This window comes from Podarcis cretensis (genome assembly GCF_951804945.1).
Source record: "Podarcis cretensis genome assembly, chromosome: 2".
Lineage (NCBI taxonomy): Eukaryota > Metazoa > Chordata > Lepidosauria > Squamata > Lacertidae > Podarcis > Podarcis cretensis.
Window position 1 is genome coordinate 121,338,541 of NC_137171.1, and position 25,512 is coordinate 121,364,052.

The window sequence follows — 25,512 nt, forward strand, 5'->3', positions numbered from 1 at the left end:
CAAAACCTCCAGATAAAAACCTGGCGAACCAAAGGCTTATATCGCCTAATAGACTTTTATAAAAATAACAAACCTTTGTCAACACAAGAAATACAAGACAAACTAGAAGACACCCAAATGCCCTGGTTAACACAACACCAACTACATGCCCTCTTAAACAACCCAACAGTAAAATCAGCAGCAACTAGGCCCCTGACAACCTTCGAAAACCTCCTCCTAACAACAAAGGGAAACAGTAAAGGGACGGTATCCGCAATATACAAAATACTACTCCAAAATCCCACAAACCCCCTAGACGCAATCAAAAAACAATGGGAGAATGACATAGGCTATGAGATTAACCCCACGCAATGGACCAGAATGTGGTCTAAACCCCCCTTTAAATCCATATCAACGAAAAGAAAAGAACTCACACTGAAACTCACCTACAGGTGGTACCTAACACCAAGGAAACTAGCGCTAATACGCCCAGGAACCTCACCAAAATGCTGGAGAGGGTGCACCTCCACAGGCACATACCTCCACATGTGGTGGGAGTGTCCCAAAATCCAACTATTCTGGGCAACAGCCATACGAGAAATATGTAAAATAACTAAACAAGTATTAGATATCACCCCAGAATTGGCCCTACTAAACATCTTCCAAGACAACAATGCCCATTTACACCACAAAGAACTCATAACCCACCTACTTTCAGCAGCCAGAAACATCATAGCCAGACACTGGAGAGACCTGGCAGGATTAAGCATGGACCAATGGTACCAAATAGTATGGGAAACAGCCCTACTAGAAAAATTAACTAACAAACTGAAACTGACACGGGGACAAACAGAAGAAGACACCTTCACCCCGATATGGCTCCCCTTTATCACATACACAACCCAACAAGACAATGACAATAATCCACCCACAGCATACAAATCAATATGGCTAACCTGATCCAAAACACCCACCCACCCCACTCACACACGAAAACAAAGATCACCACAGCCAATCACAAACAAACAATCACACCCTAGGCCAACCCCAAACTCTCTCACCACCAAAGGAACACAAGTGAACAACACAAGCAACGCTGACACCAAACTCTACATACATTAAGCATAATAGAAACACCACCACTTGACCCCACCCCCATCCATCTTCCCTCCCTCCACCCCCTTTCTTTTCCCTTTTTTTTTTCCTTCTCCCCCTAATGCCTCAACAAATGAAACGGACTTCTAAAAATGTTACATGGGGGGGAAAAAAACAAAAAACGAGGCATTACACTTCTGTAAAACAAGAAAATCCTAAATAAAATATTTTTTAAAAAATCAGGAAAATCTTAAAACACAACAGGAATACATTGAATTGCAATTGGGTATAACAGAGAATCTCAGTGTTTGCTATCTTTGCCGATATCTCTCTCCCTCACAAACACACACAACCCCACCCACAGAAATAAATTATATGGAAAGGTATGTTCCCTGAAAATTAAGACGCGTCATCATTTGCATAGATGTTTTCTTCGCTTACATCCTTCTGGTTCTGCTGTCCCAGGAGGAGGACAAGATCTGCTGGCAATCGTTGCTCTTCTTCAGAGATCCCACTCTTGTTCAATTTGAAAAGGAAGTGGTGGAGGATGTTATTGGCCAGAGATGGAAAGAAGATAAAAGTCCCAACCAGAGAAGAATGAATGGCAGATTAAATTGATGGATTAGGCTGAAATGGCTAAAATGACCTGAAGAATAAGAAATCAGGAAGACCAAAATTTTAATAAGGAATGGGGAAAATTTATAATTTATCTTAAAAAACCATTGTAAACAGTTAAAATTGTTAGTCGGATTGGAATAACAATTGTAGTTTAATGGTGAATTTTGGACACAATGGAGATATGAAAGATCTGGATTATTATAAAAGATGCAGGAAGGAAGGCTTAACAATAGGAACCACAAAGGGGAGGAAGAAAGTCCAAGAGATTCTTTGGAATCATGTTTCTGTGTTGTATGTTTTTTTTTTTAATAAATATTTATTGAATTTCTTTAAATAAATACAAAATGCAAAAATGATAAACAATATAACATGGATCATAACACGTTTTTTCAAAACTTCTTTGGACTCCCTCACGTCTCCCGCTCCCACTTACATCATTATAACCTTTTTCCAGCAATTTATCATCTTGTTTACATTCTTAAATCTCGTTCAATTAATTTAATCTAATAATTCTCCATAAATTTTATATTTTCCTGAATCTCACTTATCGTCAAATTCAAGTCTAATTCAATGGTAGGCAGTTATTTATGATCTAGCATCCTTCTTAGTCTTCTGCCAAATTACAATACTTTTGTAAATAAATCTTGAATTTCTTCCAGTCTTCTTCAACCCTCTCTTCTCCCAGGTCTCATGTTTCTGTGTTGTATGTTGGATATGTGTTTGTAAAACTGTAATTTGAAAAACCAAGTAAATAATTTTTTTCAAAAAAAAAGAAAAGGAAGTGGTGGGACCGTGTGCAAAGTTAGGGATGCTGTGCAAGTATGACCAAGCAACATAAAAACCTTTGTGGAGAGTCTGGTGACTTAGAAAAAAAAGGAGAGCCTGGCTGTTGAATCAGCTCAGTGGTCCAGCATCCTGTTCTCACAGTGGGGACCTCATGGGAAGCCCGTAAGCATGAGCTGAGCACAACAGCCACACTCTACCACCCCTTGCTATTCCCAGCGTGGCATTAAGAGGGAGGCCTGACCGTGGAGGCACAGCCAGTACATTTCCGAGCACAATTCAAAGTGTTGGTGCTGACCTTTAAAGCCCGAAACGGCCTCAGCCCAGTATACCTGAAGGAGCGTCTCCACCCCCATCGTTCAGCCCAGACACTCAGGCCCAGCTCCGAGGGCCTTCTGGCAGTTCCCTCCCTGCGAGAAGTGAGGGAAACCAGGAAGAGGGCCTTCTTGGTGGTGGCACCGTCCCTGTGGAATCCCTCCCACCAGATGTCAAGGAAAAGAACGTCTGAAGGCAGCCCTGTTTAGGGAAGTTTTTAATGTTTGATGTTTTATCATGTTTTTAATATTCTGTTCGAAGAAGCTCAGAGTGGATGGGGAAACCGAGCCAGATAGGTGGGGTACAAAAAATAAACCCTCACCATCCTCACTGTCCCTGCAGGAGTGATTTCCAAATCCTCTTGAATGTGTCTTAATTCCCGAGGCCAAGGGCAACAATATTCTTAAACAAGGGAAAGTTTAATTGACTGAGCGAGAGTTCATCCAAATCAGAGAAGTGCCAGCCATTTCCATGACTTGTTGTTTAGTCGTTTAGTCGTGTCCGACTCTTCGTGACCCCCTGGACCAGAGCACGCCAGGCACTCCTGTCTTCCACTGCCTCCCGCAGTTTGGTCACACTCATGCTGGTAGCTTCGCGAACACTGTCCAACCATCTTGTCCTCCGTCGTCCCCTTCTCCTTGTGCCCTCCATCTTTCCCAACATCAGGGTCTTTTCCAAGGAGTCTTCTCTTCTCATGAGGTGGCCAAAGTATTGGAGCCTCAGCTTCACGATCTGTCCTTCCAGTGAGCACTTCCATGACTAATCTGTAGATTTAAAGGCTAGGACAAAATACACTGGTGCTTGCAGAAGAGGAACTACATGTCACAACTGCTTGGGCTTAACCAGAGAGACTGCTGGCCAGCCTCAACTGACAGACTCCCAAAAGGTGTCACGCAAAACAGGGATGTGCCAAACAAGAGACAACACATTCAGAACTGCTAGCAGCATTAAAAGAGAATGCTTCGAGAGGCGGGGAATGGTTTCAGTTTATTTATCCTTCTAAAGTCTACAAGGAAAAGATATAGAATCATAGAGTTGGAAGAGACCACAAGGGCCATCGAGTCCAACCCCCTGCCAAGCAGGAAACACCATCAGAGCACTCCTGACATATGGTTGTCAAGCCTCTGCTTAAAGACCTCCAAAGAAGGAGACTCCACCACACTCCTTGGCAGCAAATTCCACTGTTGAACAGCTCTTACTGTCAGGAAGTTCTTCCTAATGTTTAGGTGGAATCTTTCTTGTAGTTTGGAACCATTGCTCTGTGTCCGCTTCTCTGGAGCAGCAGAAAACAACCTTTCTCCCTCCTCTATGTGACATCCTTTTATATATTTGAACATGGCTATCATATCACCCCTTAACCTCCTCTTCTCCAGGCTAAACATGCCCAGCTCCCTTAGCCGTTCCTCACAAGGCATCGTTTCCAGGCCTTAGACCATTTTGGTTGCCCTCCTCTGGACACGTTCCAGTTTGTCAGTGTCCTTCTTGAACTGTGGTACCCAGAACTGGACACAGTGCTCCAGGTGAGGTCTGACCAGAGCAGAATACAGTGGCACTATTACTTCCCTTGATCTAGATGCTATACTCCTATTGATGCAGCCCAAATATGTTTTCAGGAGTGTCATTTTCAGGAGATGTAATGTGACTATCATATGTGGTAGACCTGTAAAAGAGTATTAGGAAATAATGAATAAGGGATTGGAAAAAAATGTTTAGAAGTACTTTCCCAAAACAACCAGTCCTTTTTGTTGGGGATAATTCAGATGGAAATTCCCAGGTGTCAAAAAAGGTTATTGATGTGTGCCACTACTGCGGCCCGTGTTTGGTTAGCCCCAAAATGGAAAACGAGTGAGGTACCAACTAAAGAAGAATGGCAACTTAAACTTATGGAATTTGTGCAGCTTGCAGACCTAACATACAGAATAAGAGAACAAGAAGAACGTATATTTGAAGTAGACTGGAAAATGTTTATTGAATATATGGGGGGGATGTGTATTTTTGAAAACGTGGGCTGCATTAAGATGAATTCAACAGTGTAAATAAGCTTTGATGGATGTAATAATGGAATACTGAATGGTTTAGTTAATATAAAATACACGGGGATTTATGCTATGCAAAATGAACCATGGAAAGAGAAGGGAAGTCATTGATATTTTAAGGTTGTTTAAATTAATATTCTAAAATGTAAAATTAATAAGAATAATGGAGAAAAATAATAATTTGGGAGCGCAACTCGGCATTAACAGGTAACCTGTGAGTATCGTAGAACTGGGGTTTTTGTGGTGTGAACTCAGTTTGGAAGTCTTGCCCTGGAACCAGACTGAAGCTTTTAAGAAACTAGTGATCGGGGAGGGACAAAGAGACCTTCTGAAGTCAGCCAGAGCTGTGGATTCAAGGCTCCCCACGGCTGCCACGCACCTAATGCGTCGAGCATTTTAATAAGGCGGGTATTTTGGTAGAAATGGGGAATGGTCATAGCTCATTTGCAGAGCACCTGCTTTGCGTACGCTCAATCCCTGGCATCTCTGGGTAGGTCTCAGAGAGAACCCTGCCTGGAATCCTGGAGAGCCACGGCCAGTCAGTGTGGCAACTGTATGACCCAACGGCCTGGTTCGGTAGAAGGGCAACTTCCTCGGTCCCTTCTGCCTCCTCATATGAAGTGAGTGATGACGAACGCTTTCCTCAGAGTGAGTGGGTTCCTGCGCCAAGGCTTCTCTTCCCTGTGCATCCACTGGTGGCTCACGAGCGGCGATTTCCAAACGAAACCCCACCCGCTCTTGTCGCACTGGTAAGGTCTCTCCCGCATGTGGGTGTTAGGAGTCGTTCTGCAAAGAAACAGAAAAGATGGCTGTAACTTTAAGAACTGTTTCTGTGAGTGGTTTTCTAGGCTGATTAGGTACAGCTGGTGATGAGTACAAAAGGAGAAGTTGCAGTTTGAATTTGCCTGCAGAGAGAGGCAAATTCCCACATGCTTTGCGTTTGTTGTTTTGTATAGCTGTAATAAAACCTTTGTTTGAGTCTTTTACACCGGTCTCGTGGTTCTGTCGTCGGGCACCAGAAGAAACACCCCCCTAACAGGTTATGGGCACCAGTCCTGAGTGGGCAGAGACAGAGTGTGAAAAGAACCCAGAGACTGGAAGCAACTCAGCGTTTCTCAAGCAGCTGGCTGTGTGAAGGTGTCGGCAGGGAGTGTCTGTTTGAGGCGAGGAGCCGAGCAATTCTTCAAGCCACATGTGAGTAAAGACTGAGTGGAAAGCTGAAAGCTGGGTGGAGCCATGGCTGGACTTAGAGCTGGAGCTCAAGGGGGAGCTTAATGTTTTCCAGCAGAGAAACTGGGAGAATCCAATTATATGTCATGGAGTTTACAGATGCAGGCATTTTTAAAGAAAGAACAATGTTGGACTGTTATTGTTAATGCTCCTGTAAAAGATAAGTATGAATAGATGAAGCAGACCAAAGACTGGAGGACAAAGCATATGCCAATTTAATTTTGAGTTTAGAGAAGTCTCAATTACCGGTATCTCATGTGCAAGACCTTGAAACAGCAAGTGAGATTTGAAAAGCACTGAGAGCGATACACATTAGAGATACTGCTGGCAGCAAAATTACTCTAATGAGAGCTCTGTACCGAGCCAGACTAAGTGAGCGTGAATGTGTTTCTAAACACCTTCAAAGAATGCGTGATTTATTTTCACAGTTAAATGAACTTGGGGGACATTTTTCTGGGCAGAGAAAGGTTTATATTGTGCTGTCTTCACTTCCCAAGTCATGGGATAATTTAGTGATGATGCTGGAGGCAATTCCAGAAAACCATTTAACGATGCATTTCTTAACAGGGCGTTTGCTTGATGAGGAGGAAAGACGCCATGAGAGGAAAGCGACAACACCTCATCGTAACCAGAAAATGTCCAGTTTTTCTGGACTGCAATAGCTGCAAGGAGTCTAAAAGTAAGTGGAGATCTTATCCTGAAAGTAATAGAATTAGCAAGAAGCCTTTTGCTTTAGTACACTCAGACCTTTGTGGGCCATTTGCAGAATCTGAAGGAGGAGCAAAGTTTTTTCTGGTTCTTGTGGATGATTATAGCTAGTATACTTGGGTATACTTGTTAAAACACAAAAGTGAAACTGGTCAACTGATTAAAAATTGGGTCAACTATATAGAAAGAAAGTTTCCCTACAAAGTTACCCAATTGCAGAGTGACCATGGAGGCAAGTTCATGTCTGAAGCCCCCGAGATATGGTTGAAAAAACGTGGTATTAGTCACTGTAAATCGCGTCCCTTTTCACCTGAAGAAAATTCGATTGCAGAACGCAAGATAAGGTCTTTACAAACAATGCTAGATTCTATGTTATGTGAGTCTGGCTTATCCAGGAAGTTTTGAGGGGAAGCAATTCTCTGTGCTAATTACATACAGAACAGATTGTTTCATTCTACCCTAAACAATACCCCTTATTTTTTGCTTTATGGAAAAAAGCCTTTTTTGGACCTTGTTAAAACTTTTGGTTGTTGGGCTTGGGTTCACATCCCAAAAGGACAGAGAAGGAAAGGAGATCCCAAGGCAAAGAGACTTAGATTTGTTGGTAATCAAAGTTGGTCAAAGGGTATCGTTTTGCACTAGGGCGTGGCAGAGTTGTGATATCAAGACATGCAAAGTTTTGTGAGAAAATGGTTGGGCTCATTTACATGGAAATTCAGAAGTTTTATCTTCAGATGATACAGATAAATTTGTGAAATCTGAGGAAGAAAAGCCACAAATTAAAGAAAGTTCTGAAAGTGATAGTGATGAGGAATCAGGGGGATGAGGGTCCCAGTACACAATCTCCTAAAGCTGAACCAATTTCTCCTGAGCAAGATGAATTAGAAGGGGAAGATAGTTCAGAGGGGGAAAGTGTTCAAGTTAGAAGATCACAAAGGAGCAATAAGGGGGTACCTCCAGAAAGGTTTACTATACAAGAAGTTAAAACTGTTGACGTGAAGAAAGAACCTTGTGATTATGAGGAGGTTTTAAAGTTACAACACCAGGAAATAGTAATGTGGGAAAATGCAATGAGAGCAGAAATGAAATCTTTGGCAGAACATAATGTGTTTACTATTGAGCCATTGCCAGAAGGAAAAAAGGCAGTGGACTGTAGATGGGTGTATAAAATAAAACACTTGGCAGATGGTAGCGTTAAGTACAAAGCTAGGCAGGTAGAACGAAGCTTTACGCAAAGAAAAGGTGAAAGTTTTGATGAAACCTTTTCTCCTACTGCAAGGAGCGAACATGTACGTTTATTGCTAGCTATTGCAACACAACGTGGGTTTAAAGTAAATCATTTTGATATTGAAACAGCTTATCTTAACACAAAACTGCACGAAGAATTTTTTATGAATGAAGCACCAGGATTTGAGGCAGGCGAACAGAATTCTGTATATAGGTTACACAAAGCAATCTATGGGCTCAAACAATCAGCTAGAAATTGGAACAAGCGTCTCAATAATGCTTTAAAAAATACTGGCTTTAAAAGAAGCTTAGCTGATAATGGCTTGTACACTAAAGGAAAGGGTGATACAAGAATTATGTTTGTCTTATGTTGATGATTTGCTTTATTCTACAAAAAATGACAAGCAAGTGGACAAATTTGCAGAACAACTAATTTAAAGTAAGAGATTTGGGACCAGTGAAAAATTATCTTGGTCTAGAAATTCAAAGGACAAATGATAGAAGTTTTTTGTTCAGTCAAAAAGATAAAATAATGGAATTACTTGAAAGAAACAATATGCAAAATAGCAAGGGAGTAAAAACCCCAATGGAAATAGTTTTTTTCAATAATGAAGGAGAATGCACAGAACCAGTAAATCCTGAAATGTACCATTCAATAGTTGGAAGTTTATTATACATTTCATTGTGGAACAGACCAGATTTGAGTTATGCAGTTGGAATACTGAGCAGACTAGTAAGCTACCCCACAGAAAATGCCTGGAAACGTTTAAAACATACTTTCTGGTATTTAAAACTTACACTTGATTATTGTTTAAGATTACCATCTTCAGGGTCTACAAAATTGCAGTGTTACATTGACAGTGATTGGGCCAACCTGCCTAATAGAAAATCCATTTCTGGCATGGTGTTTCAATTTGGGAATTCCTTGATAGATTGGAGGTCTAAAAAGCAAGGAATCAAGACCACATCTTCAACAGAGGCTGAATACTGTGCTTTATCAGAGTTGTGTAATGAAATAAAATATTACGTTCAAATCCTCAATTATTTAAGATACAATGTGATTATCCAGTTCAAATATGGAAAGACAATCAAGCTGTAATAACTTTGTCTGGGTCTGAGCAGTTCAAAAGTAAATCAAAACATTTGGAGATTAAAGATCAGAATGTAAGTGAAAATGTTAAACAAAACCTGATAATGCTGAAATACTGTGAGAGCATGTAAAATGTGGCTGATATATTTATGAAAGCACTAACTTTTGAGAAACATGCACAGCTAGTGACAAAATTAGGAACTGTTGTGCATGATGTATAAATATGTTTTGTATATGTTTAAAGTACTGTTTTGTTTCTGTTTCTGTTTGAATGAGAGGGGGTGTTAGGAGTCATACAGAAAAAATGACTGTAACTTTAAGAACTGTTTTTGTGAGCAGTTTTCTAGGCTGATTAGGTACAGCTGGTGATGAGTATAAAAAGAGGAGAAATTGCAGTTTGAATTTGCCTGCAGAGAGATAACACCGAAATGATTTGTGTTTGTTGTTTTGTATAGCTGTAATAAAACCTTTGTTTGAGTGTTTTACACCGGTCTCATGGTTCTGTCGTCCGCCACCAGAAGAAAACCCCCCCTCTAACGGTGGGTCCTCTTATGTCAGAGAAGCTCTGACTTGTAGCTGGAGCTCTTCCCGCAGACAGAGCACTTCTACGGCTTCCCCTCCATGTGGACCCTCTGGCGCTGGACGAGCTGGGAGTTGCAGCGGAAGCTCTTCCCGTAGGAGGGGCACTGTTAGGGCTTCTCCTTGGAGTGCTTCTTGCCGTGCGCGACGAGGCGCGAGTTGCACATGTAGCTTTTCCCACAGGCTGAGCACTTGTAGGGCTTCTCGCCTGTGTGGGTTCTCTCGTGGATGGTGAGGGCGGACTTCTGCCGGAAGCCTTTCCCGCAGGTTGAGCACTTGTAGGGCTTCTCGCCTGTGTGGGTCATCACGTGCATGACCAGGCTCCAATTGCGGCTGAAGCTCTTCCCGCATGTGGCACAGCTATAGGGTTTCTCCCCGGTGTGCTTCCTCTCGTGGATGATCAGGTGCGACGGGCCGTCAAAGTTCTTCCCGCAGTAAGAGCACTGGTGCAGTTTCGTGGCCTCTTGGGTCCACGGGTGCTGCAGAAGGTGGACGGTGCAAGAGATGGACTTGCTCAGCCTGTTCTTGGGGCGGTTCCTCTGCTGCTTTCTTGGTCTCGGCTGATGCTCGGAAGTCTTTTCCCGCTCCTCGCCCCAGGAAGGTGTATTCTCCGCTGTTCTCCTTTGGAAGCAGCTCTGCAAAGTCGCCACTTCCATGGGTCTCTCAAGTGGGGGGTTTCCCTCTTGGCATTCATCTACCTGCCAGCAATCTGTTAAGAAGTGGGGGGGGGGGGAAGGAACCGTAGAATGAGCAAGTTGCCAAAACCTCCAAATTATGATGGATGTCAAAATAGGCTTAATGCTTAATGCTTCCGTAATGTCAAACCAGGCTTCGAACGAGTGAAAAATCCAGTAGTACAGATGTTAAAAATATAAACATCTATAATCAAAATACGCAATAGAACAAATTAAAGCAGAAGTAATCCTTACCGACCTCTGCCCAAAATTTGTTCAAGGTTCCCTCCCTTTCTCATGCTGCCCTGTGCCATTTCCCACCTTGTTCCATAGGTCCCCTAACCCTCTATGACATTTGGGGGTCCATGGAAGGGGGGTGCTGGGCTGAAAAGGGAACTCAGAAGTAGCAAAAACCGCCTGGCAGTGGACCCCTGATGCTGTCTGTGAACTCTCCAGCCAGCACCTTTGGTGATCTGTACCTGGGCCGTTGCAAGCTTCGAAGAAAGCTCCTTTTTTGCTCTCACCTAACAGCCTCTATTGTAGCGTTTCAATTTGAGTTGGGACACTCACTGAGCTACGACCCACTTCCCCAAAACTGTGGCCACCATTGCATATTCCTTTCCATAGTGTCTGGCTTAGCTTAGCTTTTGTCTTTACAGTGGTACCTCGGGTTACAGACGCTTCAGGTTACAGACTCCACTAACCCAGAAATAGTACCTCAGGTTAAGAACTTTGCTTCAGGATGAGAACAGAAATCATGCTCTGGCGGCGCGGCAGCAGCAGGAGGCCCCATTAGCTAAAGTGGTGCTTCAGCTTAAGAACAGTTTCAGGTTAAGAACAGACCTCTGGAATGAATTAAGTACGTAACCAGAGGTACCACTGTATTATGTATTTTGTGTTTTGATCTTCAGAGGAAGGGCGCTATACAAGTTTTATAAAATAAATAAATATTGCATGTGAAAATGCCAGAGTTTTAGCTATGCAGATCCAAAAGCCGGTTTACTTGCGTCTAACTGATGCGCGACTATGCATGCATACATGGTGGTGACCTAGAAATGGTCGGGAAAAGAGGCGAGGTAGGGGCATAATAGCGGGACGCAGGTGGCGCTGTGGGTTAAAGCCTCAGCGCCTAGGGCTTGCTGATCGAAAGGTCGGCGGTTTGAATCCCTGCGGCGGGGTGCGCTCCCGCTGCTCGGTCCCAGCGCCTGCCAACCTAGCAGTTCGAAAGCACCTCCGGGTGCAAGTAGATAAATAGGGACCGCTTACCAGCGGGAAGGTAAACGGCGTTTCCGTGTGCGGCTCTGGCTCGCCAGAGCAGCGATGTCACGCTGGCCACGTGACCCGGAAGTGTCTCCGGACAGCGCTGGCCCCTGGCCTCTTGAGTGAGATGGGCGCACAACCCCAGAGTCTGTCAAGACTGGCCCGTACGGGCAGGGGTACCTTTACCTTTACCTAGGGGCATAATGGGGAAGAGTGAGCTTATGCACACTCCGCCATCGCAGACAGTGACCCAGAATGCCAGCCCTGTGCAAATCGGGAATGGCCTGCCTTTTACTGGGGGGGGACGGGGGGGACGGGACATTTTCTTGTGTCCAACCTGAATCACCTTGGAGCACAACAAATCAATCCGACAGATGCACAGAGAGCAGAGCTAAAGAGCCAAATCTAGAATACAATTTCATGGAAAAACTCACAACAGATTGGGATAGGGAGAATTAGCGTCTTTTTACCCAAAGGGGCCTTGTTTTCATAATTCTGCAGGACTTCCCTGGGCTCAAGTCTTCGGCCTGGATCCAGCAAGGAACGTTCTCCTTTGGGAGTGCACACTGCCCCTTCTTCAATGGCCCCCAGTCCCTGAAAGAGAGTAACACTTTCCATTGAACCTTGTCAGGACACCTGCATTCTGCACCAAATCCCTAGGGCAGCCCCACACAGAAAGCATCCTCCGGAAAAACAATCTCTCAAAGGACCTGTTGATGGCATTTTACCACTGTACTGTGGAGAGTGTATTAACTTATGGTCTGTGTGTCAGGGGAAAAACAATGCTGTCCAGGGTTGTAAAGACTGCGGAGAGAAGAATTGGGCGCACTCTTCCCACCTTGGATCAAATCTATGCTCCCAGGTGTCATAAGAAAACTGCAGAGATAGCGCAGGACAGTGCGCACCCCGGAAATGATCTCTTTCAGCTTCTTCCTTCTGGAAGAAGGTACAGGGTTATAAAGGCTAGGACTAGCCGCCTGAGAAACAGTTTCTATCCAAATGCGATTTTGGTTTTAAAACAAAATTAAAAAAATTCCTTCCAGTAGCACCTTAAAGACCAACTAAGTCAGTTCTTGGTATGAGCTTTCGTGTGCATGCACACTTCTTCAGATACACTGAAACAGAAGTCACCAGACCCTTCTATATAGTGAGAAGGTGGGGAGGGGTATTACTCAGAAGGGTGGTGGGATTGGGTGATTGGCAGATAGCTGTGATGAGCCTGTTGACGACTCTTAACGACTGCAATAGGTCTTACAGGAAAAAGCAAGGGGTGAGAAGGTGAAAAATGGCTTTGTCATGTATAATGAGATAAGAATCCAATGTCTTTGTTCAGACCAGGTCTCTCCATGGTTTTAAGTTTGGTAATAAGTTGCAATTCAGCAGCTTCTCTTTCCAGTCTATTTCTGAAATTCCTTTGTAATAGAACAGCTACTTTGAGATCTTGTATAGAATGTCCTGGGAAATTGAAGTGTTCTCCTACTGGTTTCTCTGTCTTGTGGTTCCTGATGTCAGATTTATGTCCGTTTATTCTTTGGCGTAAGGTTTGGCCTGTTTGTCCAATATAGAGAGCTGAAGGACACTGTTGGCATTTGATGGCATACACAATGTTAGACGATGAGCAATTAAATAGTCCCGAGATGGTATGTGTGATGTTGTTGGGGCCAGTAATGGTGTTGTCCAGGTGTATGTGGCAGCAAAGTTGGCATCTGGGTTTATTTCAGGCTCTGGTGCCACTGTCCATGTTAAGTCTGGTTGTAGTATTATTGTGGGTTAGGAGTTGTTTAAGATTGGGTGGCTGTCTGTAGGCAATGAAAGGTCTTCCTCCCAGAGCTTGAGAAAGAGAACTGTCATTGTCCAGGAGAGGTTGTAGATCTCTGATGATGCGTTGTACTGTTTTAACTTGGGAGCTGTATGTGATGACTAGAGGTGTTCTGTTATTTTCTTTTTTGGGTCTGTCTTGCAGCAAGTTCTCTCTGGGTATCAGTCTGGCTCTGTTGATCTGTTGTCTAACTTCATCTGCTGGGTATTTTAGTTCTAAAAAGGTTTCCTGTAGATCTCTTAGGTGAGAGTCTCTGTCTGTAGAATTGGAACAGATGCGGCTGTAACGTAGTGCCTGGCTATATACAATGGACTGTTTGGTATGTTTGGGATGGTAGCTAGAGGCATGTAGATATGTTTGTCGGTCAGTTGGTTTACGGTATAAGGTGGTGTCTATGCGCCCATCCTGTATTTTTATAGTAGTGTCCAAAAAATGTATTTCTTGCATAGATTGATTCATTGTTAGGTTGATTGTGGGGTGAAAATCATTGAATTTCTGGTGGAAGGTGTCCAGGGTCTGTTGACCATGTGTCCAGATGATAAAAATATTGTCAATGTATCGCAGGTACAAGAGAGGTTTGAGTGGGGAGGAGTTTAGGAAACGTTGTTCTAAATCCGCCATGAAGATGTTGGCATACTGTGGGGCCATGCGGGTGCCCATTGCTGTGCCGCTGATCTGAAGGAACAGGTCATCACCGAATTTGAAGTTGTTGTGGGTAAGGACAAATTGGCAGAGTTTGGTAGCAAAGTTCGCTGTGGTTTTATCTGAAATGGTGTTCCTTATAGCTTGTAAACCATCGTTGTGTGGGATGTTGGTATACAGAGATTCCACATCCATAGTAGCTAGTATAGTATTGTTGGGAAGATTATTTAAAGATTGTATTTTCCTCAGAAAATCTGTGGTGTCACGTACATAGCTGGGAGCACTGATGGCATATGGTTTCAGAACAGAGTCCATATAACCGGAGACACCCACTGTAATAGTGCCAATACCTGAAATGATGGGGCGTCCTGGATTTCCTGGTTTGTGTATTTTAGGTAGAAGATAGAAAGTTCCTGGTCGAGGTTCTGTTGGTGTGTTTGTGAGGATCTGTTCTTGGATGTGTGGGGGTAGCTCCTTAACAATCTTGTTCAGTTCTTTTTTGTATTCTTGTGTGGGGTCTGAGTCCAATTTTATGTAAAAGGCGGTATTGGAAAGTTGTCTGTGAGCCTCCTGAATGTAGTCAGTTTTGTTCATGATGACGACAGCTCCACCTTTGTCCGCTTCTTTAATTATAATGTCTGGGTTGTTTCTGAGATTATCTATGGCTCTCCTTTCAGCATGGTTTAGATTTTGTTGTAAGCGATGGTGTTTTCTGGTCACATCTGTTTGGATTCTGTGGCGGAAGCAGTCAATGAAGGAAGCAGTCCTTCAGCTCTCTATATTGGACAAACAGGCCAAACCTTACGCCAAAGAATAAACGGACATAAATCTGACATCAGGAACCACAAGACAGAGAAACCAGTAGGAGAACACTTCAATCTCCCAGGACATTCTATACAAGATCTCAAAGTAGCTGTTCTATTACAAAGGAATTTCAGAAATAGACTGGAAAGAGAAGCTGCTGAATTGCAACTTATTACCAACTTATTACCAAATTTAAAACCATGGAGAGACCTGGTCTGAACAAAGACACTGGATTCTTATCTCATTATACATGACAAAGCCATTTTTCACCTTCTCACCCCTTGCTTTTTCCTGTAAGACCTATTGCAGTCGTTAAGAGTCGTCAACAGGCTCATCACAGCTATCTGCCAATCACCCAATCCCACCACCCTTCTGAGTAATACCCCTCCCCACCTTCTCACTATATAGAAAGGTCTGGTGACTTCTGTTTCAGTGTATCTGAAGAAGTGTGCATGCACACGAAAGCTCATACCAAGAACTAACTTAGTTGGTCTTTAAGGTGCTACTGGAAGGAATTTTTTTATTTTGTTTTGACTATGGCAGACCAACACGGCTACCTATCTGTAACTGGAACTTTGGTTTTAAACACAGTGTGAGGTAGTCTCTGTGGGAGTATATTGTATTTAATTATGGGGCATCAAAGTTTTTAGGGGGTTAACCAGGCTGGGATAGCAGGCTCGTTGGTTTTTGAATGTCTGATGTAGATTTTTTCAATTTTGTTGTTCTGTATGGGACAATGAAAATAAAGATTATCGTATAGTAATCAAGCCTCAAGGATACCAATGCATGAACAAATGCGACCAGGCTTGTGAAATGCGGCCCAGTATTTTTATGGATTATCAGTTGTTTTTATAGGCCGTTTGTACCTTATCTCATGTATTGCAGACCATTTTACTGCTCCTGGTAGTTTCTTAAAAAGTTAAATAAAGATACAAATTTGAATACTGGTTTGCAAGCTAATGGCCACTTCTTTAACCCCTTTGTCGACTCTGGACCCCCAAATGCTTCTCTCACCTCCCCTTCCACTTTCTCCACCTCCTGGTGCCTCAGGACGAATTCCTCTGCCAGGGCCAGGATGCAGCCCTCTGAGCTTCCCTGCTTTTCTCCTTCGGTGACACAAGCAGCCACCTCTCCAATGGTCCTCAGTCCCTGAAAGAGGAGGAGAAAACATTTTTCCTATTCAGCCCCAGCAGAGCAAGAGAGAACACGTTCACTTCTCGGCATGTATAGCTTGCATTATCTCTGGCATTAATCTCCGGGGAGTCACAACCATTCATTGGGTGATCCAGGAGTCGTGTTCTTAAGCAAAATGGCCACTTCTTTAACCCCTTTGTCGACTCTGGACCCCCAAATGCTTCTCTCACCTGCCCTCCCGCCTTCTCCGCCTCCTGGTGCCTCAGGAGGAATTCCTCTGCCAGGGCCAGGGCCTGGACGCAGCCCTCTGAGCCTCGCTCCTTCACCCAGCTCCCCATTTCCGAGGGCAGCACAGCCAGGAACTGCTCCAGGATCACGCGGTCCAGGATTTGCTCCTTGGTGTGCTTCTCTGGCCTCAGCCACTGATGGCAAAGCTCCCTCAGGAGCCCGTAGACCTCACGAGGGCCCTGGGCATCCCGGTAGCAGAGCTGCCTGAAGAGCTGGCGATGAGCCTCAGAGCTGCTGACGTCCTCCATCTTGATTTCCTTCACTTGCCCGATGTTTCCCTGGCTGGTCTTGCTGTCTCCTGCTCCAGCCCACTGGCTGGGAACGGCTGCTCCCTCAAAGGAGAACCCAGAAGGCTTTGCATCGCCCCATGCCCCATCCCCCAGGAGCTGTGGGCTTCCTTCTTCCTTAGAGTGTGTGGCCTGCACAGTCCGGAGGAATTCCTGCCACTGGGCTTCCCATTGCCGGGACAACAGCTCCTCTTCCGACTCCTCTTTGATACGTTGTGGGTCCGTCTGGCTCGGATGCAGTCCCTCTGTGCCCCCAAGACAGACAGTCCCTTCCGGTGCCATCTCTGGCCCCAGCCTTGCCAATTCCGCCTGCTCCGTTTTAATTCCTGTCTTCGCACCGGCCTCTGCTGCCCACTGGAGCTGGAGACCCAGAGAGGCTGCTGGTATTTCTGCTCTCTGCTCTGCAGCCATTTTCACTCACAGGGAGATGTCCCTCAGTTGTCTTCCGCGTAAGGGACAAAACGTTTCCCGTTAATTTGTGGGTCAGCACAAGAATGAGGTTCCTGGGAACATGTGACGGAGTGTTGCCTCTCAGTCAGCGGCAAGTCTCTGGCCAAAGAAGGGTCACATGGAAGCGGAAATCTTTCCCCCACTTTTGGCAAAAGCTTCTTTACACTGAAAGAAATGGGAATCGAAACAGACAAAAGTGAGGCAACTGATGGAACAGGGTGCTCTGGAGGCCCCATTTGCACTAAACATTTAAAGTGGGATGAAACCGCTTTAAAAAGACACCATTTCCCCAAATTATACTGGGAGTTGTAGTTTGTCAAGGGGGCTGGGTGTTGCTAGGAAGCCCCTGTTCACACAGCTACAATTGCCAGTGTGGCTTAAGAAGCAATCCTTCATCCCAGGGAACTCTGGGAGTTCTGCAGGGGGGAAAGGAAGATTCCAGGCACTGACTGACATCGGTTCTCCAAGGTTCCAGGCAAAGGTGTTTTTCCCAAAACCAAGGATTGAAGTGTGACATTCTGCATGCAGGTGCTCTACCATTGATCTGTAGTCCCTTTCCTTAGAGATTAAGTAAGATTCTCGTCCTCATGGTTCTGTGAAGAGCTTTTTAAATAATTAAGAAATGTCGTTATCCCAAATTGGTCTCTCTTCTGCGGGATCGTTGGCTCTCCATGGCTTTCAGGCAGGGAACAGTCACAGCCTGAGCTGGAGATCCCAGGTGACCTCCACGCAGAGCAGCTGCTCTGCCGCCAAGCCAAATCCCTTCCCTTAATCAACCATTAAGATTTCTTTTGCATATGAGCTACCGGGGGGGGGGGGGGATGAGAATGCTGCTGTACCCACAGGTGAGTGGGCGCTTGGGACTGTCACACCAACAGACAAGTAGCTCTCCAGGATTTCGTATAGGGACCCCTCCCAGCCCTTACCTGGAGATATCCAAGATTGAACTCAAGAAGTTCCTCATGCACTCCTTCCCTGAGTGGTGACCCCTCACCTAATAATAATAATAATAATAATAATAATAATAAATTTTGTTTATACCCCACCCTCCCCAGCCAAGACGGGGCTCAGGACGGCTAACAACCAATAATAAAACAAGTTGATTGAAATACAACTTAAAAACAAAATTAAAATGCAACATTAAAACATTAAAATGCAGCCTCATCACAGGAGAAAGGAAAAAAGAAAGAAAGCAGGGGAGGGAGTCAAATTGATTCTAAGCCAAAGGCCAGGCGGAACAACTCTGTCTTACAGTCCCTGCGGAAAGAAATCAGATCCTGCAGGGCCCTGGTCTCATGAGGCAGAGCGTTCCACCAGGCCAGAGCCAGTGCTGAAAAGGCCCTGGCTCTGGTTGAAGCTAATCTGACTTCCTTAGGGCCCGGGACCTCTAGGGTGTTGCTATTTAAAGGTAAAGGTAAAGGTACCCCTGCCCGTACGGGCCAGTCTTGACAGACTCTGGGGTTGTGCGCCCATCTCACTTAAGAGGCCAGGGGCCAGCGCTGTCCGGAGACACTTCCGGGTCACGTGGCCAGCGTGACATCGCTGCTCCGGCGAGCCAGAGCCGCACACGGAAACGCCGTTTACCTTCCCGCTGGTAAGCGGTCCCTATTTATCTACTTGCACCCGGAGGTGCTTTCGAACTGCTAGGTTGGCAGGCGCTGGGACCGAGCAGCGGGAGCGCACCCCGCCGCAGGGATTCGAACCGCCGACCTTTCGATCGGCAAGCCCTAGGCGCTGAGGCTTTAACCCACAGCACCACCAGAAAGACCCCGGTCCTCATGAAGGAATAGCCCTTTAAACTGGAGACAAGGAAGCTGCCTCTCCCCGAATCAGACCAATGCTAGAAAATGAAGGGGATTTGCGGGGTTCATGGGCAGCGGCTCCTCTCCCCTCCTGCGCACCCCATCTCAACACGCAGGCTCCCCATCCAATATGAAACCACAGCAGACCCTGCTTAGCTTTGCAAATGTATTTTGAGGTTTTATTGCTCCCTGCAGCAGAAGTCGGGCTGCTTCTCCCTCTTGTACTGGGTCCTTCCATTTCCCAGCCGCCTTCCTCCACCCTCCTGCTCGGCCTGGCCGTGGCCTCCCAAGGAAGACCATGCCTGTCACCCCAGCTCCCACCTTTCTAACTCACAGGGATTGGTCTCCCATTCTCCCCCCCCCCACTGGGGAACACAAAAGAGGACGGACAGGAAGGTGCCCTGCCCAGGGATGTCCCCCATGCGGCCCTCACTTCCTCCTTTCTCTCTAGGAATTCATGCTCTGTGGCTTTAACTGTTAAAGGGCCAAACTGGGGTAGGAGTAGCTCTTTCCTCGCTTTCCCCCAGTTCAATGCCATGCCCTCTAACATTTCTCCCATGAAATGCCTCAACAAATGAAATGGATTTGTAAAAATGTTACATGGGGGGGGGGGGAATACGAGGCATTACGCTTACACTGTAAAACAAGAAAACCCTTAAAAAAATATTTTTTAAAAAATAAAAAAATAGAGACATCCTAATGAATGGGTAGGCAAACTAAGGCCCGGGGGCCAGATCCGGCCCAATCAGCTTCTAAATTCGGCCCGCAGAATCTGCGTGTTTTCACATGAGTAGAATGTGTCCTTTTATTTAAAATGCATCTCTGGGTTATTTGTGGGGCATAGGAATTCGTTCCATCTCCCCCCCCCCAAAAAAAAATATAGTCCGGCCCCCACAAGGTCTGAGGGACAGTGGACCGGCCCCCTGCTGAAAAAGTTAGCTGACCCCTGTCCTAAGGAAAAGAGATCAAATCAGGCTGGGTTCTGTAAATCTGGGACTGTCCCTGGAAAATAGGGACACTTGGAGGGTCTGCAAGACAAGCAGGATATCCCCACCCCCAGAGCACCCTTGGGTGGTGCAGTGGTTAGTGTGCAGGACTTAGGCCCCGGAGGAACCGGGTTCAAATCCCCACTCAGTCACAATGAAGCTCCCTGGGTGACCCGGGGGGGGGGGAATAAAAGCCACTGTAGCTCTCTCTGCCTCACCTACATCACAGGGTTGTGAGCCCCACATGGGGCAAACCCCTAATAACGAACCCCACATAGAAGGAACCCCCGAGGGCCATCTAGACCAACCCCTGCAATGTAGGAATCTCAACTACAGCTTCCATGACAAATGAGCTGGGATAGCTCAGTTGGTAGAGCACGGTTGTGGGTTCGAGCCCCAGCTTGGGTGAAAGATTCCTGCATCGCAGCGGGTTGGACTAGATGACCCCGGGCCCCCTTTTCCAACTCTGCAGTTCTAGGATTGAACTGGGACCTTCTGCAATACAAAGCAGGTGCTCTCCCACTGCGCCATCTTGCAGGTGGGACAGCCAGGTATTAGCTCAGTCAGTAGGGCAAGAGAATCTCAGGTCCGTGGGTTCGAGCCCAGCTTAGGCAAAAGATTCCTGCAATGCAGGGGACTTGAACAGATTTCCTCGGTGATGGATTCTCTTTCATTAGAGGTTTTTAAGCAGAGGCTCATAGAGAGCTTGCAGGGCAGCAGCTGAAGAAGGAGCAAAAAGGGTTTTCTTGTGTGTGTGTTTCTTTGTGGCTGATTAGCTGCTCTCCCTGTGCAAAGGTCAGAGGGGGCAGGGTTTGATCCATCTTTTAGATTTAGGGGAGCTAGTCTCAAACATTTGTTGGGGGAGACCTAGGTTTTTTTGGGGGGGGAGTTATTTGCCCTGTCTGCACGCTTCTTATGATGGAGGACCGCTGTAGCCACCCCCAACAACACGTTCTCAAGATGGAGAGCGAGGGAACAGCTGCAGTCGCCTGCGGTTCCTGCACAATGTTTGCCATCTTGCCAAAGGTTGCAGGCAGCTTTACCTGCAGCAATTGCATGTTGATTGCCCTCTTAAAAGACAAAGTCCAGCAACTGGAGGAACGTGTAGCTACGCTCCAATGAATTAGAGAGCTGGAGCTCTTTTTGGAAGCAACAGAGCACACCGTCTCCACCAAGGAGGAGACAGGGGACTCCCCTGAGAAGGAGGCTAGTTCACCAACACAGGAGCCAGATATATGGAGAAACGTGACGCAAAGAAGTAGGAGGCCCAGGGTTCGCTCTGATTGTTTAGAAATACACAATCGCTTTGAGGTCCTCTCCCCTAGCATGGAAGACAAAGAGCAGACTCCATTTGAGGATCTCTCCCTCATTACAGTCGATCAGGTATATGAAGACGAGCAGCAAAGTCAGTCCTCAGGGAATGTGCAGGTGACCTTGGAACGGACAGCTCACGGAGGAACCCCGACCAGACCTAAGAGGAGGCGTGTAGTGGTGATAGGGGATTCCCTACTGAGGGGAACAGAAGCAGTGATCCGGGGGCCTGACAAGATGTCTTGGGAAGTGTGCTGTCTCCCCGGGGCTAAGATCCAAGATGTAACTGAACGACTGCAAGGAATCATAAAACCCACTGACAAATACCCCTTCCTCTTGGTTCATGTGGGAACCAATGACACTGCAAGCAATAGCCTCCAGAAGATCAAAAGAGACTATGAGGCTCTGGGCAGGAAATTGAAGCAATTAGATGCACAAATTGTCATCTCATCTGTCCTCCCAGTTGAATGACGTGGCCCAGGGAGAGAGGGGAAAATAGTGGAAGTGAACAGCTGGCTTCACAAATGGTGTAAACTGGAACGGTTTGGATTCTTAGATCACAGACTGCAGTTTCTTGAAGATGGACTTCTGGCAAGCGATGGGCTGCACCCCACAACGGTTGGGAGGAATGTTTTTGCCAAAAAAAAACCTCATCAGGAGGGCTTTAAACTGACTAATGTGGGGGAGGGAGACAGTGCTCCTGAAGGTAGGAGTCTATCAATTGATGAAGATGATCATCCAAATGTCATAGACCAAATGGAGCAAACAGCACGCAGACCTAGTGGTGGGAGGAAAAAATCCTTAAATAAGGGACACAGGGGAATGATTAATGGACTTCAATGTCTGTACACTAATGCGCAAAGCATGGGAAATAAACAAGATGAGCTTGAGCTCTTGGTACAGCAAACTAAATATGACATAATAGGCATCACTGAAACCTGGTGGGATAAGTCCCACGATTGGAATGTAATAATGGAGGGATACAATCTATTTCGGAGAAACAGACCAGACAAGAAAGGAGGAGGAGTGGCGTTACATGTCAGGGATGTGTATACCTGTGAAGAGATCCAAGATTTAGAACCTCAAAGCCAAAGTGAGAGCATTTGGGTCAAAATTAAGGGAGAGAAGAATAACAGTGACCTCATTGTGGGAGTTTACTATAGATCCCCAAGCCAAATGGAGGACATAGATGATGCCTTCCTGGAACAGATGGCCAAGCATGCAAAAGGAAGGGAGATAGTAGTAATGGGCGACTTCAATTACCCGGATATTTGTTGGATGTCAAACTCAGCCAAGAGCATAAGGTCAAACAGATTCCTCACTGGCCTTGCAGACAACTTCATTGTCCAGAAAGTGGGAGAAGCAACAAGAGGAACAGCCATTTTAGATCTGGTCCTAACCAATGTTGATGACCTGGTTAGTGGGGTAGAAGTGGAAGGATCATTAGGTGCGAGTGATCATGCTCTTCTGAAGTTTACTATACAGTGGAAAGGAGCAGCCAAGCATACTAGGACTCAATTTCTTGACTTTAAGAAAGCCGACTTCATAAAACTTAGGGAAGTGCTGGGTGAGATCCCATGGACAGTAATACTAAAAGGAAAGGGAGTTCATGATGGCTGGGAGTTTGTTAAGAGGGAGATAGTAAAAGCACAACTTCAGGCAATACCAATGAGACGGAAACATGGAAGGTGCCTAAAGAAGCCAGGGTGGCTATCTAAAGAACTTTTAACTGAGTTAAGATTAAAAAAGGATGTGTACAAAAAAATGGAAAAGGGGGGAAACCACCAAAGAGGAATTCAAACAAATAGCCAGCATGTGTAGACACAAAGTCAGAAAAGCTAAAGCACAGAATGAACTCAGGCTTGCTAGAGAGGTTAAAAGCAACAAAAAAGGCTTTTATGGGTATGTTCGTAGCAAAAGGAAGGACAAAGAAACAGTGGGGTCACTCAGAGGAGAAGATGGTGAAATGCAAACAGGGGACACAGAAAGGGCTGAACTTCTCAATGCCTTCTTTGCCTCAGTCTTCTCCGATAAAGAAAACAATGCCCGACCTGAAGAATTTGGAGAAATGATTCAGCAGAGGAAACACAGCCCAGAATAACTAAGGAGATAGTACAAGGATACTTGGCTAGTCTACAAACTGGGGAGAAGAAGGAGAAAGTTGTGGGTGTTGAACCTAAAGTAATACAAGTGGAAGCTCCAGCCTTTCAGAGGCAAACTGAGGACTATAAGTGGAGGCCTCTTATGAATGAATATAGAAAAAGTCAGAATTTGAAGATTGGAGCCCTGCCTGCACTGGAGAAGGAAGGTTGGGATTTATTGACCTTTGGGTTCTGAATCTGGGTCAGGAGGTGATTGGAGTTGTGGGGGTCTTTGGATCTGGAGGAGTCTTGAAACATGATTTGAGATATTGTATGGACCTTGGTTCTAGCTGTGGAGAGTTGGCTGGCCTGTCGAGAAGGAATGGGGGCATGGCTGGGTTGGGGCCTCCCCAAGACTTGCTTTTCAGCATTTTCAGCATTAAAGAATATGAAGAAGAATTGCAGAAGGGACTTGGAAAAGATTTAAGAGCCTCGGACAGAAGATCTCCAGGTTGATGAACTATATGGAATGGACAGAAATGATTGGCAGAACCCGAGACCAGGGAGAAGAGATGGTGGTAGAAGATTGGGAAAGTCTAAAGTTTGTACATAGAAATATTGTAAAATTAATGAGTGTTTGAAAATTGTTGGAATGAAACTTTATGGCTTTAGCAGAAATGCTCTAAGGAGTTAAGTATAAATAAGTATTTTAGTATTAATGGAAAATAAGGTTAAAAATATGTTAAGACATTCATAATGATAAAAATAGAGAAAGATGGAAAGGATTTGCTGAAACAAGTAACAGAAGTGGAATACAAAAAGGGAGGTGAGAGGAAGTCGATGAAATAATGGAATGAAAGATAGACTAATGAAATGGAATGCTATATGTTTTTTTAAATTGTTGTTTTGTTTTGTTTAATTTAGTGTTAAGGTTGTGTTTTGTATTGTTCATTGTATTGTTTCTTCTTTTGTTCTTTTTTTTTGTCGTCTGTAAGTTTGAAAAGTAATAAAGATTATTAAAAAAAAAAAGAATACTTGGCTAGTCTAGATGTATTCAAGTCTCCAGGGCCAGATGAACTGCATCCAAGAGTATTAAAAGAACTGGCAGATGTGATCTCAGAACCACTGGCAGTCATCTTTGAGAATTCCTGGAGAACAGGTGAAGTCCCGGCAGACTGGAAGAGGGCAAATGTTGTCCCTATTTTCAAAAAGGGGAAAAGAGAGGACCCAAATAATTACCGCCCAGTCAGTCTGACATCAATACCAGGGAGGATTCTGGAGCAGATCATTAAGCAAACAGTCTGTGAGCACCTAGAACGAAATGCTGTGATCACCAATAGTCAGCATGGATTTCTGAAAAATAAGTCATGTCAGACTAACCTGATCTCGTTTTTTGACAGAATTACAACCCCGGTGAAGGGAACGCAGTGGATGTAGCCTACCTTGATTTCAGCAAGGCATTTGACAAGGTGCCCCATGATATTCTTGTAAAGAAGCTGGTAAAATGTGGTCTTGACTATGCTACCACTCAGTGGATTTGTAACTGGCTGACTGACCGAACCCAAAGGGTGCTCATCAATGGTTCCTCTTCATCCTGGAGAAGAGTGACTAGTGGGGTGCCACAGGGTTCTGTCTTGGGCCCGGTCTTATTCAACATCTTTATCAACGACTTGGATGATGGACTCATGGGCATCCTGATCAAATTTGCAGATGACACCAAACTGGGAGAGGTGGCTAACACCCCAGAGGACAGGATCACACTTCAAAACGACCTTGACAGATTAGAGAACTGGGCCAAAACAAACAAGATGAATTTTAACAGGGAGAAATGTAAAGTATTGCACTTGGTCAAAAAAAATGAGAGGCACAAATACAAGATGGGTGACACCTGGCTTGAGAGCAGTACATGTGAAAAGGATCTAGGAGTCTTGGTTGACCACAAACTTGACATGAGCCAACAGTGTGACGCGGCAGCTAAAAAAGCCAATGCAATTCTGGGCTGCATCAATAGGAATAGAGCATCTAGATCAAGGGAAGTAATAGTGCCACTGTATTCTGCTCTGGTCAGACCTCACCTGGAGTACTGTGTCCAGTTCTGGGCACCACAGTTCAAGAAGGACACTGACAAACTGGAACGTGTCCAGAGGAGGGCAACCAAAATGGCCAAAGGCCTGGAAACGATGCCTTATGAGGAACGGCTAAGGGAGCTGGGCATGTTTAGCCTGGAGAAGAGGAGGTTAAGGGGTGATATGATAGCCATGTTCAAATATATAAAAGGATGTCACATAGAGGAGGGAGAAAGGTTGTTTTCTGC

At 45.2% G+C, this 25,512-nt stretch overlaps 1 protein-coding gene across 7 annotated transcripts; it reads right to left on the reverse strand.

Annotated features, from left to right (window-relative positions):
- Positions 1-4,537: 4,537 nt before the first annotated feature.
- Positions 4,538-19,340, reverse strand: LOC307208595 (uncharacterized protein). Of its 7 annotated transcripts, none has more exons than XR_013835196.1 (6): positions 19,142-19,340; positions 16,224-17,183; positions 15,874-16,008; positions 12,029-12,188; positions 9,549-10,369; positions 4,538-5,612 (listed from the first exon to the last, which is right to left on the reverse strand). XR_013835196.1 is itself a non-coding variant. In XM_079963363.1 (6 exons), the coding sequence occupies exons 3-6, from the start codon at positions 16,977-16,979 to the stop codon at positions 9,771-9,773; spliced, it is 1,650 nt and encodes a 549-aa protein (XP_079819489.1). In that variant the 5' UTR covers positions 16,980-17,183; positions 17,945-18,012; positions 18,968-19,120; the 3' UTR covers positions 8,638-9,770. The 7 variants fall into 7 exon arrangements, 5 of the variants coding, with proteins under 5 accessions (XP_079819489.1, XP_079819488.1, XP_079819491.1 ...); XR_013835197.1 differs by having other exon boundaries at positions 4,541-5,612; positions 8,790-10,369; XM_079963363.1 differs by lacking the exons at positions 4,538-5,612; positions 19,142-19,340 and adding exons at positions 17,945-18,012; positions 18,968-19,120 and having other exon boundaries at positions 8,638-10,369.
- Between the last annotated feature and the right edge of the window lie 6,172 nt (positions 19,341-25,512).